General features: G+C 31.6%; 1 protein-coding gene and 1 pseudogene across 1 annotated transcript; one reads left to right on the forward strand and one right to left on the reverse strand.

The window, feature by feature from the left end:
• Positions 1-639: 639 nt before the first annotated feature.
• On the reverse strand, positions 640-1,458 carry LOC133174591 (E3 ubiquitin-protein ligase TRIM45-like). The gene has a single exon (XM_061309694.1). It carries the CDS (start codon positions 1,456-1,458, stop codon positions 640-642), a length of 819 nt encoding a protein of 272 aa, XP_061165678.1.
• Positions 1,459-16,923: 15,465 nt separating this feature from the next.
• LOC133174481 (toll-like receptor 4) lies at positions 16,924-20,170 on the forward strand (annotated as a pseudogene).
• The last annotated feature ends 205 nt before the right edge of the window (positions 20,171-20,375 follow it).

Genomic DNA, 20,375 nt, shown 5'->3' on the forward strand with positions numbered 1-20,375 from the left:
TGTTTCTCTAACTGTGACTCCCATATAAAACAAATTGCTCAACTGAGGACACAATTTTTTTCCGACCCACTTTCACTGGGCACCCAAAACATTATCATTTTTAACTATCTCCCTAGCTTCACTAAAACAAACTATCCAATTACTAATTGAACTTTTGGCAACTCCTCTGTCGCCATAAACCTTATATACAAATCATTTTATATTTTACTGCAAAGGATTTTTCAAGATTTTAAATAAACATTACCAGCTGTTCCTTGCTCGAGTACAACTGAGTCAACTATTTTTTTTATTTGTCACTTCATCTACATATTGACACATTTGACGTCATAAACATGAAGGAAAATATTACGTAGCACATGCTATTTAAAGAACATGTTTATGACTATATGTATGCCAAGTTTCTATCTGATCTGAATTGTGGTAATATGTAGATGCAGAGATAGTTCACAAACTTTTTGATCGCCCCTCGTACATGTATCTTTATAACTTCAGTCAGCTGGAAAAAAAAAACCCAGATGATCCTGTTGTAAATTAATGGTCAGTACTATCATATTTTCATTTGTGTATTAGAACTTCATCATCATCATCAGAAGAATCAGAACAAGAATCATAAAAAGAAGCAGAGGCTCCTGTTGTAAATTAAAGGTCAGATTCATTATCAGAAGATTCTGTAGATTCTGAAGAAGATTCTGAATCATAATCTGTCTTAAGAACACCAATCATGTCAACAATTTGTCCTTGCTTAACAATAAACTGTGGACAAGGAATGCTTGGTAATTTTGGGCCATTTTGGAAATCCCTATTTCTTGATTTATAGTTTATTATGGGTGTGGTATCATTGCCACTAAGAATATCCTTGTTATTCTGAATAAGGAAATTAAGTTCCCTTTCAGTTTTTTCTATCAAATCCTGGCTTTCTTGGCTCTTCCTTACAGTTTCTTTCTTCTGTCTGGTTACCTCATCTTTGAGTCGATTGGCTTCTTTATGTACAGATTTGCACACATTCTCCTCTTGCTCTTCTATGGCAGCCAGAACTTTGTCAAACTCTGCAGTGATTGTAGGTATTAAGTAGATGTTTCTATATTTTGGAACAATAGTATTTTCCAGTTGTGTTGTGTCGGATATTATCTGCTGCTTCTTTTTTTGAAGAATATCATTGATATTTGTAAATTCATGCTTTTTGTGTGAAGTTTTCAGGCACTGAACACATACTGGTATTTTACAGTCTTGGCAGTATGTCTCGCATCGGTTTTTCTTGTGTGTGGGACATGTTGCTAGAATAAAAGTGTGTTCCCTTCTGGAGGTATATTCAACAACTTCATGTTTTCTTGATTTGTCGGCCATGTGTTTTGGTATGCATGAGAGACAAAGGTTCAGATGGCAAAGATTGCAGTGGTGTTCCACGGGGTTTGAACATAGCTGACATCGAATGACGTCCTGTCCCTGGGAAGTCGCCATATCTGTTGTAATTTAAAAAAGAATGAGCTGTCTGTATATGGATCAAAAGTATAATTAACTCACTACATAAACTGAAATTAGACAATTTAAATCGTCTCTTGATTTATATGCTCCACCATGAATATAGCAAGCAGCATATAGTGTTTGTCATGTCCTTTTTCCGTTCTTCCATGCCGTCTGTCTGTCCATCATTCTTTACATTTAGCTCCATTTCAAATAAAGAATTCAAGATATTTTCGTCAAAGTTCATTCACAGATACATATTGTAGAGAGCTAGTCAAATGTGTCAACGTTTTTTTTTTATCTTTTACATATTGATGATAGCTGCTCAGCTATATCAAATTTTTGATACTTCCCTATGACCTTGACCTAACTTTAATATAATTTGATATAATTTGTGCTTACATCAGGTTCAATCTTCATACACTGATACATATTGATGAGAGCTATTCAACTATATAAACATTTGTTTTTAATTTTGATTTTCTCTATGACATTGACCTCACTTTGTTCAATTTGCATGTAAGAAATTTTCAAAGAAATATTCAAGATATTTTTTATCAAACTTCATAAAGTGACACGTACATTTTGAGGAAAACTATTCAACTGTGTCATTATTTGTTTTTCACTTTATCCTTCCTTATGACCTTGACCTCACGTTGATTCAGTTTCAAAGAAACTGTTTAAGATATAATTAAGAATTACTGTGGATAGGAAAAATTAATGTGAATGTCGGTGAAAATACATGTATGGTTTGACTCTCAAAGAACTCTGGATGTCATAATTAAGATTTTTTTTAAAAATTGATTTTAAAGTATATTTCATAGTATTACAAAAAATTCTGATCTGTTTAATTGGCCAGATTCTTGGTAGGAAAAATTACAACTCATTGGTTACAATTTTTTTTCTGATTGCTATCCTAATTTTCATCAAACTTGATATGCTGATACAAATTGGTGAGAGCAATTCAACAGTGTTAAGATTTTCTTAGAGCATTTCATCCATACCTACTGCCACTGAAAGGTTCTACTTTTTCACTTGAACGGAGATTGAACACTGAATGAACGCAGAGCGAATGCCAAACGGCGAATGAACGATATATGAATGCTGAATGTAACTTGATAATTAGTTAGTGAAAGGAGAGCAAACACACGATGCAATCTGAGCGTATGCATTGTAAAGCAGTTATTAACTTCTTTTTCTAAGACGAAAATCTCAACATTGTTGAAAAGCTCGGAAAAAATCTTTGATGTATCCTAAAAATTGTTTCCATTGCTATTCCAATCTATGCTAAAAAGATCTAACAATTTTTATGTTTTTCTGAGCGGTCAAAAAAAAAAAAAATGTTGGAAGCTGAGTGAAATATTGGACCGGTAGATGAGATGTTTGACCGCTGTGACGATTTTTACGTTTTTAGGCAGGGCCAGCTATATCAGATCTGCAATTGCTAGGGTTCGATAGAGTTAAATCAGCAGTGCGAGTAAACACAATTTACAGTCAAATATTGTCAATATTGAAGCCAGTGCAAGATACGTTCTAATAAAAAGTAAAAGGTATAACAAAATACTTGTTGACTGTTATTTCTTGTGCATGATGTGTTTGCGAATCCTCGAACGAATTCGAAATTGCTTGCCTTCTGCTTTTAATATATACGCAATAGTTTATAAAATAATATTGTTACAGAAGTTGTTTATATATATATATATATAATCATGATTTTGTTTCTAAAACTCGGTACAAGTCCATTATTAAATTTTAAAATCTGTACACCTCTGTTCACTCATTTTTTTTTTTTTTTTTTTTTTTTGACAGATCAATCCTTTCACTTCGGATTTCTGAATGACAATGAAGAAACAAAGAATGAATGATGATAGCACGCTGAACTCAAGTTTAACGCAAGTGAAGGAATGGTAAGCGAATGTTAAATGCTTTGTAAACTGTGAGCATGAGCGGTTTGTGAGTGCTGAATGCAACACTGTGAACGGAGAGCGCACGCTGAACGGTGAATGCACGCTGTACGAATGGTTAGCCTTATGGAAAAATGGGAAAGTTTTAGGGACTGTACTTATGGCCAACATTATTTATAAATTTTCTGTATTACGGAGTATTATAAGAATACATTGGAAAAAAATTTAGAAATCTTCTTAAGAACATCAGGACCACGATTAATTAAATCTATTTTCAAACAACTTCAAGTAGTGCAGTTTAAAGATTGGTCAAATTGTGGCCCAATAGGGTATGTGGGGATAAAATAAAGGATCAGTTTTTTACTTGGAATATATAGGGAATAATTTTATTTGAAATCTTCTACTCAAGAATAGCAGGACTATCCTAGTCATATTAATATACAAGTATTTCTTAATTGTTCTGATTTATGTTTGTTCAAATTAAAAAAAAATGTTATTAAAATTTTTGTTAAAGAAAAACTTTTTTTCAAAAAAACCCTGAAGACAGCAGGACCAAGGTAACCCAGGTGAGCATCTGTGGCCCAGTGGCTTCTTATAACAAAAGTTCAAGATTTTGGTCTCAAACATTTATTAATTGCAGAAATATAGTAGCAGTATTATTATAATGATTACAGGTACTTTTAGTTATACTTACTATTTATTGTCAATTCTCAAAACAACAAATTTTACGTTTCCATTTCATGCTGTAATAAACATCCTGGATAAATATTGATTTTGGTAGCTATGGTATTCTAGTCAGGTGATTAAAATCTACAAAGCCAAACTCAGACTCGATCATTCTTTTATATTGATTTACAGGTGACAAGTTTGAATACATTTCTGAATCATATGGTTAATAACAGAATTGATTTTTTGTTGTTGTAGTGAGTCAGACCTAAAAATTGACACTGGAATATCCGGCCTATTGATGAAAGGATTGTTATATATAACCCGAGAAGCATTTTTATTTCAACTTCCTTATTATTCCCTCATTACAACAGGTTTGAGAGGGGGTATAGCATGTCTAATGTGTATGTGTGTGTGAATTTGCTCTTTAATTTCATCTTTAACATCATTCCAGCCTGAAAGATTCTTAGAAACAGGGCTGAATGCTCCTAGAATCAGGTATTTGTCTAGAAAAGAAATTTTAAAAAAGTTTGGGTTTTTTTCTGTATTAAGGTATTCCTATACTCACAATTTAACGGATCAAAGTGGAAAAACTGCATTTATCTTCACTGAATATAGTTTAAATTAACTAATAATTGCAAAAATGTAAAGGTTGCCATATTTTTTGAAGATGGTAGATATAAATAAACAGAAGTATATGTCAGCATACAAAATCGTAGTAAACAATATTATAAATAAACAGAAGTATATGTCAGCATACAAAATCGTAGTAAACAATATTATAAAAATTAGGTAAAAACTGATTCAAATGCATAATTCTGATGCTGAAAGTTCCAAAATAATTGCTACTTTATACATATTTTTCAATTGTGAATATTAGGGAAACCATTTTACATTGGAAGTACAATAAAGAAAATGCCCGAATGGAGAGAATGGAGAAGTTATTGCCCTTAGCAACATTCTTTAAAGATGGAATAATTGGTTAAATAAAAAAATATACATTTTTGAAACTTTTTTACCTCACAATATTTTTCAATACACATATTAAAAAAACATTCTTCCAAAAGATATTTTTCTATTTGGTTTGAATTAAAATTAATAACTGTGTTCACAAAAACATCACAGGAGGATCTGAAAACCTTAAACCTTTGGTTTTTAGCTCTTCTGAACAAACGACTTAAAGAGCTAATGATATGGTCATTCGTGTGGTGTGCTGTGTGTGTCAACGTTTTTGGAATATGGGCCATATCTCAAGAACCCCTTGGCCATTTTTGTCAAATTTGTAACAGAGCATCCTTGGCCCAAGGGCTCTCTTTTATACTAAAGGGGAGATAATTAAGGAAATAAAATTAGTAGTTGCTAAAAGATATTCCTCTCAAGAACCACTGGGCAGATTATCACCAAACTTACACACAGAGATGAGGATACATGTCTGTTATCAATTGAAAAATGTTCAACACATCACCCTGGGGCAAAGGGCGTGGTCTCAGGGTCAATTCATAGTTGATCAAAAGTTACTTTTTGTTTAAACTTTGATATTTTGCCACTATAAGGACTAGAATCATCAAATCTTGTCAGTTGATGCATCGTAGGACCTCATATCATATCGGCTCAAATGTAGGTCATGATGACCTACTTTTGAATTTTGCAACTATTCATTTTCAATTTGACATTGATGCATAACTTGGAAATTTTAAAGCCTATGATCATCAAAATTTGTCAATTTATGTATCATGGGGCCTTGAAGTGTCAACCAAAAGTAGGTTACTGTGGCCTACTTTCTGAAGCTTAAGTCTTGTCATTTTCTAAACATTCATTTCGGATACTAAGAGGTTTAGAATTAACAAACCTTGAAAATTGATGCATTTTTGGGCCTTAAAAGATATTTTTCAAAAAGGTCACAGGGACCTACTTTTTAATGTTGCTGGTATTCATTTTCAATTGTTTTAGGGGCATGTTTCTGACACTTTAAAGCCTAGGATCATCAACCTTTTTCAGCTGATGCATCTTGAGTTTTCTGAATTTGTCAACCAAAAAGTAGGTCTCCATGACCTACTTGAGGAAATCATGACTAAATTCAAATATTTCAGATATTAATTGCCCTTAGAATTATCAAACTTTGTCAATTGATGCATCTTGTGTCCTCGGAGTGTGTCAACCAAAAAGTAGTTCACGGTGACGTACTTTTAGAATTCCATTGCTTTATTTTAATATTTCAGAAACTAATTTGCTTAGAATCATTAGACTTTGTCAGGTGTTGGATCTTGGGTCTTCAGAATGTTTCAACTAAAAAGTAGGTAACCGTGACCCACTTTTGGAATAATAAGGCAATACTTAAACATTTCAAATAATAAAAGGGTTAGTATCATCAAACTTTGACAGGTGGATTTTGGGTCTTCAGAATGTCTCAACTAAAAAAATAGGTCACTTTGATCTACTTTTGGAATTAAAGCAATAAATCTAACTATTTCAAATAATAAGAGGCATATAATCATCAACCTTTGTCAGTTAATACTTCTTTGGGTCGAGTAGAATGTTGACCAAAAAGTAAGTCACTGTGACGTACTTTTGCCATTTCATGGCTATTTTTGAATATTCAAGATAATAAGGAGCTTAGAATCATCAAACTCTGTAAGTTGATGCATCTTTTGTTCGCAGAATGTCAATATGTTAACCAAAATGTAGGTCATGCTGACCTACTTTTAGAATTTCAAGGCTTTATCTTAATGTATAGGATACTAAAAGTTTAAAATAGAAGAGATAGGTTGTACAATTTATCAGAAGAGCGATTAATAATACATTCAATGTCATCTTCGGTAGCCAAGGATTTCTGATCCGCTACTCTCCTTTCAAACCCTTGGCCTATGGTACTATAAAAGGTCGGGATTGTTTACATCACGTGATCTCGAACCTTACCACATAAACACAGATTGCATCGTCAATAGAAATAACCAAAGTACAGTACTTAGAGTACTAATAGGCGGAAAGAAGACTGCAAGTTCTCGGGTACATTTTATTTGCTAATCAGGAAAAAAAAATGTGCAATCTTCTAAGCCTGTTGGTATAATTTTAGTTTGAATGAATGTGTTCTTTCTTATTGAAATTAAGACAGTGAATTTTTTTATTTGACATAAGGGTTGAAAATTGTTAATTTTTAAAAAGTATTGCTTAAAATTCTTAAAAATAAAAATAAATTTCAAAGGCTTTTTCAAAGTTCTCACAATATTTAAATTTCAAAGGCATTGTTCAAAGTTCTTATAAATTGTTGAAATTCAAGGATATTGTTTGCTATTTCTTAAAGTTATCAAAAATGAAATTCAAAGGCATTTTTCAAAGTTCACATATATTTGTGTTTAAAGTACCCATATACACTGTAATTGTGTTCGAAGTTCTATCAAAGTTCTCATAAATTGTTAATTGCAAAGACATTGTTCAAGCTGTCATAATTTGTTATATTTCAAAAGCACTGATCAGAGTTCTTCTTAATTGTTGAGTTTTAAAAGCATTGTGCGAAGTTCTCATAAATTGTTGAATTCAAAATGTTTACAGTGTTCAGAGTACTTACGTTATTCAATAAAATCCAATGGCAGTGTTCAAAGTTCTCATACAAATGTTTTCAAAGTTTTCGTATAATTGTGTTCAAAGTTCTTTTATGTAAATCATCTACGGTACCAATTTTGATGCATCAGATGCGCATTTCGACAAATTATGTCGAATTATGTGTTCAAAGTACTCATAAATTGTTATCACATCGTGTCAGGAGTTGACTTGATAACCCAGGGCATATTTCTGCTATTAAAAACACGACCGTTTTACCCCATTTTCTTCTTCAGTTCATCAATAAAATTACAAGTACTAAGATTCGGTAGACAACAATTAACCTATATAAAGATAAATGATATTTTCTGTAAAAAATGCACTGAAAAACACAAGGATTCGATTTTCTTGTCGCTTGTTTATTGCCATGACGGCCGGTAAAATGGGTGTGCAGTAACACAGAGACATTAAAAATTTTATTGTATTTCTGACAGTTGTGGCAATAAACAGGTAAACTTTTGAATAATTCCGATTTCTCAAAATGTGTTTTACTGGCTACCGATATTTTTTTTTCAATAACAGGTGCTCTGGTATCAGCTGGGTATGTTTTACAATTAAACCTAAGTTTTCTATCTGCTTGAATTTGCCTACCAATGCAGTGTAATAATTCACTTGTTTACAAACAATTAGGACTAAAACATAGAGAAATAGATTTTTAGTTCGCTGAAAGTCGCTCAGACTATTCAATTTAACGAACACCAAAATTGGAAAATGCCGTCAATTTCTTCCAGAGAAAATCGTCAGAAATACATGCATAGTAGGATAAACAGTGTGTACAATTTTCTATATACATGTAAGGCCTGTGAAAGGAATATCACATGCTGAAATATGATTTTATGGTTTGTTTCATTTTTTTTATTTCAAAAATTCAGTAATAGTTTTCGACCATCAATCATGGCTAGGCCGTTAGACTTTTTCCAACTACATGTATATATAAGCAAAAGATATCAGAGTGGGAGAGTGGGTGGGCCCAAATCAACCAATTAAAACGCGCGTTTTATAGAATGTAAGCCTTGATTCAAATTTTTTGATTGGTAAATCCAAAGGTGTTAGAGATTTCATAATTCACATGTCCATTTATTGTGACAAGACCCTTACTTGGGTATAAAAATTTTGGACCTATTGACCTTGACCTAACAGTTTGACCCACTTTTCAAAAACTTTAGCTATTGCCATAGCCTAGTTCCCTGGCTCACCCTTGCCTAGTGTCACGGAGTATACAAAGCATAACTGGGCCAGGGAACCAGGCTACCTTGGTCATACCTTCAATACAAGTAATACAGCTGCCATTTTAGCGAGATTAGTCATAAACAATGTTAAATGGAAAAACTAGAGAAAAAAAATACCCAGTACAACCCTTTCATATAATCACCCAGGACTTTCTCAAGACTCAAAAAGGCGTGATCTTTGTGCTTACCTGTAGCGCATTCTACACACATGGGAACCTGGCAACCTTTGCAGAAAATCTCACATCGTTATTCATGATGAGCCATGCATTCTGGAGATGTGGTTACCTTTCTTCTAGATTTGAACTCAACCACTTCGTGTTTTCTTGACTTGTAAGCCATGTGTTTTTAAAAAATAGTGTAATTTGAAAGCTCTAATATTCATAACATAGAGTTTCCATACTGAATGTTGATAATTCATTCTATAATTTAACGTTCTAAATCTGCAGTTAGTTCCAAACTCAACGGTAATAAATCATTTTATATCAATGATCAATGGCTTATTGTTTATTTTTCTATAACCTATAAGAACTATGTGTTGATTATGTCTGAGTTTGACATGGAGTGTACGAGTACATTATTAAATATTGTGTTGAAATGACACTTTTATATGTTTCAATTTCTTTTAAAAATAACGTCATAATGTCTACAATTATTATATTTTACTTTTGCTAAGAATTATAAATTTTACGATAGCTGTTTATTGCAAGGATGAACTGAATATATCAGAAATGTGATAGATTATGTTTCACTGCTGTTTCTCCATGAAATTCTTATTTTAAAATGAAGAAATCCCTTTAATGCGTTTTGAAGAAACAAACATTTAGTATGAACAAGAGCTTCTTTTTCTGTTAATATATAGCAGATGGATTTGTTCCCCCTAGATATCTTTTCTGTTTATCCTTCGATAGAAATATCATTACTCATTACACTCATCAAGGTCTGACCACACGTATATCTCGTCTGTATCTCTTTGAAATATACAACAAATTAATCATAATTATCCTTATCATGTGATTTCTGAACTGTTTTAAATTTGTCTAAGTAAAAAGAGACACCAAAAAATTATTATATTGCCAATCCTTCTGATTTCCAAAAGAATTATGCAGTAGGTAACATCTTCTGCTATCTTGCACAAATGCCTGAAAAAGTACCCTTTTTTAGGAAACGCGTTAAAGTAACAATACATCAATGACAAATTCTTGGGAAAATTATATATTATTAAGGAAGTGTCGTCTGACCTTAATTGATATTTTGAATGTGTTTGGAAAAATGAATTAAATGATAAAAATATCCTGAAAAGGTCAGATTTTAAAATCAGTGATGGGTTATAAGGACAAGTTGGTACAGACTTTTATATCTTATTTAGTACACCAGTCCTATTTATATGTCAATCATAAATACTTATAACCAAAAACAGGACGAAAAGGAATTTCTGCAAAAAAATGAATTCAAATAAACTTTAATCCTGTAACAGATAACACATATGTTCCCAATCTTCTTTTAAAAGTACTTCAACCTATATATATTGTGGAAAAACAAGACAAAAATTATTATTTTGGCTGTGTTTAAGTTTGTTTCCTAAAGGTTTAAAAAATGATAAACTAATAGAAATCAACTAGATATTTTTTAAGCACTGCAAAAAAGGGGCATCCGACGTTTAATGGTGTTTTTAAAAAAATAGACCTGAAGAATACACAATAAATCTTAGGCTTTCTCAATGTAGGTTCACTTTATGCATAAAATGGCCTTGTCCATTTAACAATTAATTGACTAATACCGTAAGTCCCACAGTAAATTTCAATATAAATTACAGACACATCTTTTATTAATGTGTTCCCTCTCAGATTCGAATTTTCGGAAAATAAATTCTGTGAAATTTCATTTTCAGAAAACTGGAGTATTTGGGTACCTTCAAGAAAGAAAACATAAGCACATTCTTCGAACTATAAACGGAAATGTGCTTTATAACACACAGAAGCAATTATATCATGATATAACTGCACATTTTGGATCAGAGGCTGTGATATATACGGAATATCGAGAATCAGCAGTGGCCATTTTAAAGTCATTTTTAAAGATATTGAAAAAAAGAATCCCAGCTTACGACGTCACAATGCATTAACTAGCGGGAATATTACATCATTATTAAAACATATTATGTTATCATGTAAATAAAAATTTAAATATGAAAGATGTTTTAAATGTTCTTTAAATTTTACAAATATCTTTCTACAGATTTGAATTAAAACTAGAATAGTGTTACTACTGAGCTTTATCGAGGGAACAAGAATAGCATATTCTGCAATGTGCTTATACAGGGGATATTCAATGTATTGTAGTTTGATGTAGAATTTATTTCACGTATTTGAAAGGACGTTTTTATATTGTCACAAATGTAATGCACAAGAAAAATATATCTAATAAAACAATCCTGACTCATGGTAAAATAACTTTTTTTATACAACTATAAAACATGGAATTTCCCGCCCATTACATGTCATTATGGGTTTCCCTTCTGCCAATATAGGTTAAGAAACTCATCTTGTTAATTTCCGGCTGCTATTGGCTGCGGATTTCCCGGGTCCGTTTCCCCGATCTTGACAAGGAGCTCAAGGCGGATGTGACCTGTCACAGGGGCGCCTTTTCTACGATGCATATATGGCGCCAGATCCCACCTCTGATGTTTTCATGGGTTCTTGTTTGCTCTGATCTCAGTATGTAATTGCTTAGTTGGACTTAAAGGATGATTAGGCTTCGTTATCTTCACATATAAACTCGCTAGGTAAAACGGATAAATTACAATCTCCCATCATTGAAAATGCAATAAACATGATAAACATTATTCTTCATAAAATTTATTATATATAATACTAATTATAACGATTATGTAGATTGTGATGGAAGATTGAAATCTTTTAAAATAATTTGTTAATCTGTAGGTTAACTTGATAGATAAGGAAGGGAAAAAAAAAACTTAAAGAAGTGCTTGATTTTCATGACTCCCACTTTTTCAACTGCAACAAATCTGATCAATCTTCTTTTCCATAAAATTAGAGCACTGGATTTATTTTCAATTTAAGAGCAACTATGTGATCTCAAATACCTCTTTTAATATTTATTCTGAAAGTATTTATGCTGAAATCTAATTAAAATTATTCACTTTTTTCTTTCATTTAAACCAAATAATTTAACGTGTGAGAAAAATAAAAAAAGAAAAGAAAGAAATAATACACCTCAGATTTTAAACTAAATCAAAACGGAGATAAAAATATTTAACATATATACTATTGTGATGGAGATTTATAGCTTTTAAGTGTTTCTAGCTCAGGGATAATATGGGGAAATATTTAATAAATTATTTCATAAATACACATGTACTAAGGGGTTTTTAAATAATAGTTCAGTTTTTATTACTTTTTCCATACTGCAAAAGATGATATTATGAGCAATCTTAGTCATATTTTTCCTTATTTAAATTACATTATTCACATACAGGACTTAGTATATACATTGAAACACAGGGAAAAAATCACTTCAAGTTCATATTTTCCCAGGTGATTTTATGTGCAGGGAAAAATAAGAGATTCACACATGTCATAAAATCAAGGTAGGTTTTATAGCTTTTAAGTGTTTCTAGCTCAGGGATAATATGGGGAAATATTTAATAAATTAGTTCATAAATACACATGTACTAAGGGGTTTTTAAATAATAGCTCAGTTTTTATAACTCTTTCCATACTGCAAAAGATGATATTATGAGCAATCTTAGTCATATTTTTCCTTATTTAAATTACATTATTCACATACAGGACTTAGTATATACACTGAAACACAGGGAAAAAATCACTTCAAGTTCATATTTTCCCAGGTGATTTTATGTGCAGGAAAAAATAAAAGATTCACACATCTCATAAAATCAAGGTAGGTTTTAAAGCTTTCTCGTTTCTTCACATATTTTATTTTAATCCAATCAAATAAACAGAAAAAAGTAATTAACGGATTTAGGAATTTAATGAAATATACCGCAAATAAAAATATTCTCATCTATAACATGGACAAAAAGGAAAACATTTTTTTTTACATGAGCAAATAACATCGTGATTAAATAGTGTTTGAAAAAAAACTTTAAAAGGGGAAACAGTCATAATTTATACTGTTATACCATAATATTTTAAATATAATAGTCATTTCCATCCTTTCTAAATCTCTATTAACCCCTTCACTTCCACACCGGTCAATTTGACCGATGGCGCGTTAAAACACGACTTCGCGAAAATAAGATCTCTGTATTTTATGAGAGCATAAAGGTATATAAACTATATATCATCTTTTTGGAAATTTTCTCTACTTTAAAACTATGTAGAAAATTTATGTCTTAATGTCGGTAATAAATAGACTTTACGTTTTGAAGACATACATGACTTTTTGAAAATGGCGCAATTTTCCAAAGCAATTGACGATTTTCCCGACGACTGACATTTTTTTCCTGATTAACATAATAAAGAAAGTGTGATATATTCTTAAAGCATATTTTCTCTGCTTTCAAAATATGTAAAAAATTATTGTTATTACTTTAACATATTTTGTAAAAACAAGAATTTTCTTGCACTTACGTGTTTTTTCTCGTTTTTAATCGTAATATTTAAACAAAGCTCATGTTTACGTGTATTTCTGTATTGAAATAGGGAAAACAAAATAAAGCTGGTAAAAGTAGAGAAAATTTCCTTTTCAACAAGCCTTTACTGATCTTCTTACTCTCAGTATTTTCTTTATAACGATAGTTTGAATTTGTGACCTTTGCATAATTTTTATAGAAAAATCTCGGGCAATCAATATTTAACGTCAAGGTCGATTCTGTTGCGTCTTACTCGGAACAAAATATTGTTTTGTAACATAATAAGTACTATTTTAATATATACTTTTAATGAAATAAATGCTTAATACAAAATAATTGTTTTGAAAAACATATATACTATCTTTCTACCTTTCGTGAAGTTTAATTTTTTAATATAATGAATTTATTTATCTATATTACATGTACAATAATGTTGATACGAAATGTAGATTCACTAAACGTCTTTACGTTGAAAAAAAAATCAGATTAAATATTGCTGTATGTCATATATTTTCTTAATATGAAATTTAATTAGATCTATACCATGTATACTTACACGGAATTTAACAACTTTGAAACAAGCACAAAAACTCGCATTTACACGACTCATCACTGTAAGAGTTGATACAAATTGAGATTACCACGTGTTTCCGCTGTAGCAGTAAACAACAACATGATGATGTTTTCATGATTATTTTACAACGAAGAACATCACATCAATGCATCAAATAATACGGTCTTTCCTGTGGTATTAGAGGTGAGTAAGTATTGACTGAAGAGTTAAAACTGTCTTTAAAACGCATTAATTCACATTCAAATGAAAACAAAATGTACACATGTACTAGGTCTTCATGTATCTAGGCACAGGAGTCGGCAGTTTTATCCAAAAAACAGTAAACAATAACCAGTGAGCTACGCGAGCGTAGCGAGCTCACTCGCGAAGCTCAATGGTTAGTGTTTACATTGTTTTATGGTTAAAACTGCTGACTCCTGTGATCTAGGCGTTACCCTGTTTCAGTGTTTGAATCTCGTATTTTAGATTGAAACTAGTTCAGCAAATTTTGTGTTGCTTTTGAAGTGTATAGTTTTGACGACCACCCATAAGTACCTTTCAAAGTAAAATCAAGTTGGCATAATAATTGAGAGTTGTTGTCAGTATGTGTGTACATACACTATCACATTGAATTTTTAGGGTACTGGCACCATATGTTTCAGTACTTTCATCTGTGAAGACCCAATTGCTAACCCCACCATGCACTAGAAAGATCATTATGTGGGGACACAAGTGCTTATTATGACCAACGAACAGGTAAATTTTTGTTTTGGTAGTGAAAGTGTCTGTATCTCTAATAATTCTAAATAAAGGGAAATTTTAATTGCATTTTCTTGACATTGCATTCACACAAGTTTATAAGAATTTGATTTATATTTTGAAAAAAGTGTGTGATACACATGATATTTATGATTCATGATTATACATTTAAACACACTATTGAAACACACAATATTTATTCGAATTTATGCCCAGAAAGGGAACAAGAAGTCTTTTATAGACTGCTGTGGTATTTTCAATCTAGTAAAGTATGTGGTTACAATTTCCATTTTCTCAATTTTTCAGCCCTTTTTGAATTATCATGTACATGTATACATGGATGGACAAACTATGTTCACTGGATGGCTATATATCAACACTCCCATGTACATGAACAGCCTTGCCCCAGGAATTTTGCCCTTAAGTAACAGTTTTCAGTCCATTGTGTCCTTTCCCTTAACAACCCTGACAGCCAGGTATGCTATTTCTTTTAGTTCAATAATTCAACCATGATGGTTTATTACTAGGTTGATGATTTTTCAGTCCTGATACATTGACTTAACCAAATCATTTAACTACATGAATCACATAAATATACTTTTGATTTTAAAAGGAAAATTACATCAATGTATTAATTGTCGCATTCTAATTTTATATATGTAAATTCACATAATCTGTTTCAAAATATTTAAATCTTTTACAGGATAGTAGCTGATTACATGTACTTGACAGAAAATGATCATGTCTTAGACAAGTCAAAGAAATCCCTCCAGTCTTCCAGAGAAATGACAGTTGATGAAAGAATGGTGGCCACAAAGTAAAAGTGCTCTGGTCTTCAACATTTTGTGGAAGATTAAATCAGTCTGATTTTGAATTCAGCTAGCAATATTTCTGGATTTGTATATTTGTATAAAAACATAACTTTTTCAACTTATTGACTAAACAGTTTAAATTTGCATTAGATATCCCCAATACCATCTATTTTTTTTTTTTTTCCTCCAAGATGACATGTCAAGTCTTTATTGTACCCCTTAAGCACTGTTACCAGAAAAATCTTGTAATGTAATCAATTAGTTTATTTTTTCTTGTTAAATTTAAAGTTGGGGGGAAAATCAATGAAGTATAGGGTATTTTTAATGGCATCAAGAAAATGGATTTGTTTTCATTTAACAGAAAGATTGTATATATGTACTACATATGTAGTTACTGTTATGTAATTTTTACATCACTGATCAGCCAGACCTTTTTGTCATTTTTTTTTTTTTTTTTTTTTGGAGTGAGAAAAAATTTAAAAACCTTTATCAGCCACATCTTTCATGAAATGTATAGGACCTGTGGGTCTGTTGATTTAATTTGCTAGTAAATATGCATCATAAATTGGAACAAAGTTGCACAAGTGGAAAGTACTGTTTATTTTTTAATTTACTTGATATTATGGTTGTGAATTTTTGTTTTAAATTAGAACACAAGAAACCCTGTTTGTAAATTGTACTTCAAATTTTTGACAACCTGATTTTTAATTACTTGCAATGTCAATTCATTATTGCCTTGAAAGACCAAGTCAAATGTTTCTCATCAAACATGGCTAGTGAATGCCGTCTTTACCAGCGAAGGGATTTGCTGTTCTTCTCATAAATCCATGGTCTATCTTGCTATCAAAAGTCAGGATTATTTTCATAAGTTGTGGTTGGAGTTTATTGACATCATTTGACCAGTCAGCAAGTGCTATAGTAAATGAAGATATCTTCATTCAGGATATTTCTTGACTCTCTAGTCTCGGTAATAAAAACCCTTGTAAACAATGATTCATAAGATAACATTCCATTCTTGAAATTGCTATGGCATATCATCCAACGTGAAGATTATGTGCACATAATGTAATCTGCAACCTATATTGCAGATAAAGACTTGCAAACTTACTAACAAATAAACATGTCTGCTCTTGTTAATTATTTTTCAGATACTTCATGTTTTATAAATGCTCTTTATTTCTATCAATGATGCAAGCTGTGATTCAAGATCAGGTGACTTAAACAATCCTGACTTTTGATAGCATGATAGGCTAAGGGTTTATGAGAAAAATAGCAGACCAGAATCCTTTGCTTGCAAAAATGAGCAAATGCATGTCACATAAATAAGATGAATGAAAGGATTGTAATTGCAAAAGCCACTCATTTGAAAAAGAGATTCCAAGTTCCATCCATTGTCCATCTTGTGAGGTTTCTTCATGCTTATCAAATGACAATATTGTTTTAAAGGTGCTTGGACACAGATTTGAAGTTAATATTTTTTCAAATTTTCTGTATAATTTCATGACCTGTATGTTGCTATAGCATTTCATACTAAAATATAATAAAAATCTTATTTCATCTCGAAGTTATTAAAACTTCTATTTTCTGGACGCGTTGGATTGACACATCCTTGTGCTTTCTTATATTTTAATTTTATTCTTAATACTTAAGAAAAGTGGCAATTTTATTGCGTATTAATGAAAAATATTAAAACTATAACCCAGAAAATTCAGAGTAGAAATGTTCGAAAGCGAAATCCACTCACAGTATTGTAAGTCCGTGCTCAGTGGTGTGTGCAGAGTTTAACAATTGACCACACCCGGTGAATCGTACACATTAACAATAACAGAGCTCGTGCCCTGTTTACAAAAACAGTTTACGTTTCACGGGTGTGTTCAATTTGATAAACTCTGTACACATCATAGAGCACGGACTGACAATACTGGTGAGATGGTTTTGCTTTCGAACATTTCTACTCTGAATTTTCTGGACTGTAGATGTAAAATTTTTCATTTATACATAACAAAATCGCTTCTTTTCTTAAATATTAAGGATAAAGTTAAAATTTGTGTAAGTGCAACGAGGTGTTAAATCAAACGCGTCCCGGAATTCGCAATTCCAATAATTTTCAGATAAAATAAGTTTTTTAATTATATTTTTGTGTGAAATGTTATTGCAATATATAAGTCGTGATATTATACAGAAAATTTGAGAAAATATTAAGTTCAAATCTGTGTCTAAGCACCTTTAACAAGAAACTCAATAAAGACAGGAAATCTGTTAAAAATTAGAAATTTATGATAAATCTTTTTTTTTTACCATATTTTGGAATGGCAACCAAGATATGCAAAATAAAAAAGATTAATTCATTTTTAAAAATTTCTCTCAGGATTTTGTTGTTCACAATTTGTTTACGTCATCTATTAGATGATATATAGTGATTCCAGCATTTTAAAATTGATATATACTTGCAATTTAAGAATTCTGTACTGATATGACCTTGACCCCCCCTAAGAACAGAAGTGTCAAGGTCAATACTTAATTCAATAATGTTCTTTACATTATTTTGGCCCATATCTTACTTATAATATCATGGAATACACAAAAAGTGTCTAGAATGAGCAATAACAAACATACAATATTTACAGCCAAAAAATTAAAAATGTTGTTGCTAAGCAACCACTTAAAGGTCATTTAACAAATATTTGAAATGAAATGGTGTATGGATATTGCAGTTCTGATGATTTTTTCAGAGTATATTCAGAATTTTTTATTTCAGCATCCATTATGTAAAATTTTAGCAAGAATATTGAAAAGTGTTGAAAAAGTTGATGAAATTTTTGCACTAATTTGACCTTTGACCTCCTAAAAATAGGGTTAATGAGGTCAAACTTTAAGACAATTTATCTGCTGTATATCCCTTTTAATTTTATGACCTCATATCTGACTTTAAAATGTTCTGGAATGCATGAATGTGTCTAGGATGAGCAAAAAACGAAAATTACTGTCCGAAAAAAGGTACTCGTAGAATTCGGTGGTTTAATCAATGTGGTGACACTCAATGCAAGTTTTCAGTCATCATTTCCTCAAATACGAGTTAAAGATTTTTTCTTTAGTTGTAATGATACGAGGCTGGTTTGTAGGACTTTATCAGAAAACCATCATGGGAATATAGTACGGAACAACAGATTGTCGTCTTACAATATAACAATCTTTATACCACCTAAAATACAAGCATTTTACTTTCACGATAATTTGTATAAAATGACCCTTCAAGATTACGCACTCAGTTCTACCAGTAAGCCTGTCTTGACAAAGTTGTATTTGCAGAACAATATTATCTATAAACTGCTGATTGGTCCCATTACAGGCATAGCCAGTGTCTTTCATGCAGATTTCTCTAACAATTTTTGCAGCTATATCTCGCCAAGATTTTTCGAAGATTTTAAAAACTTGTCTTTTCTGGATCTTTTCCATAATGCTCTAGGAGAAAATCTTGAAAATGACGTCGACGGAAATTTATTTCAAAATCTGTGCATGTTGAAGTCTTTGAACCTTTCACGAAACAGAATCGTTCAACTTCCCAAGAAAATATTTCGTAATCTAAAACAACTGGAAATTCTTAACCTCAGTTCTAATTCTTTGAGTAAGTTTACAGTACCCATAAATCATATGGTTCGTCTTTTTTACCTAGACCTCTCTGATAACCAGATATCGACCATGAGTTTAGAAACTAGGAACATGTTAGACGCAATATCACAAAAGAGGCTTGTCTTTGTGAATCTAAAGGGCAACGAATTAAGATGCAACTGTGAAAACTTGGAACTCGTGAAATGGATCCTTAATTCCAAGAATATTGATTTTCGTCATTTTGATGATTATATGTGCACTTTTTCAAACTCCTCAAGAATTCCATTTTCAGATATCGATCATCTACTCCAGCTGTTGGAGAAGCAGTGTTCCTCGTATACTCTTATCATCGTCATTATGACGTCATTAACAGTCGTTATTTTGACAATCACCGTCAGTCGTATTCTTTATAGATATAGATGGAAACTAAGATATATGTATTATGTAGCCAGAGAAAGGTATATAGTTAATGTTCGAAGACAGGACGCATTACCAAATGATTTGTATCACTTTGATGCATTTGTATCGTACGCTGACGAAGACAGACTATTCGTCATCGACCTTGTTAAGCACTTGGAAAAGGAATTCAATCTTAGGCTGTGTATACATCATCGTGATTTCATCCCAGGAACAGGAATAGCCGATAATATTACAAACGCCATTCATAATAGCAGGAAAACCTTCTGTATTATGACGTCACATTTCTTAGATTCGTACTGGTGTATGTTTGAACTAAACATGGCACGCATGGAGGCCATTTATTCCCGAAACGGTGAAAATGTTTTATTTTTGGTTGCATTAGAAAAAAGTGTCATGAAAACTTACCATTATCATTCATGGAACTGATTGAGTCCAAATCTTACTTAGAGTTTCCAGAGGGTGGAGACGAGAATGAAGTCACAGCCTTTCGATCCAAGCTTGGAGATACACTCAGATCTGATGACAATCAGTTTAGATCTTTATAAGCATGCAGAAACAAGTTTTATAATATTGCAATACTAGTACTGTAGACGTACTTTTTTCCGCGTTGGATTAATTTCCGCTATGTACGCGGTCACAATTTTTCAGCGGAAATTTGTCACAGCGTACTAAAGATTCATTAAGAACATATAATGACAATCCAAGATATCCGCGTTATTTTATAATCGTGGATTGAGCAGAAATTCTGAT

Source organism: Saccostrea echinata, unplaced genomic scaffold (assembly GCF_033153115.1).
Source record: "Saccostrea echinata isolate AGI-Se365-2 ecotype Australia unplaced genomic scaffold, CSIRO_AGI_Sech_v1 ptg000058l, whole genome shotgun sequence".
Classification (NCBI taxonomy): Eukaryota; Metazoa; Mollusca; class Bivalvia; order Ostreida; family Ostreidae; genus Saccostrea; species Saccostrea echinata.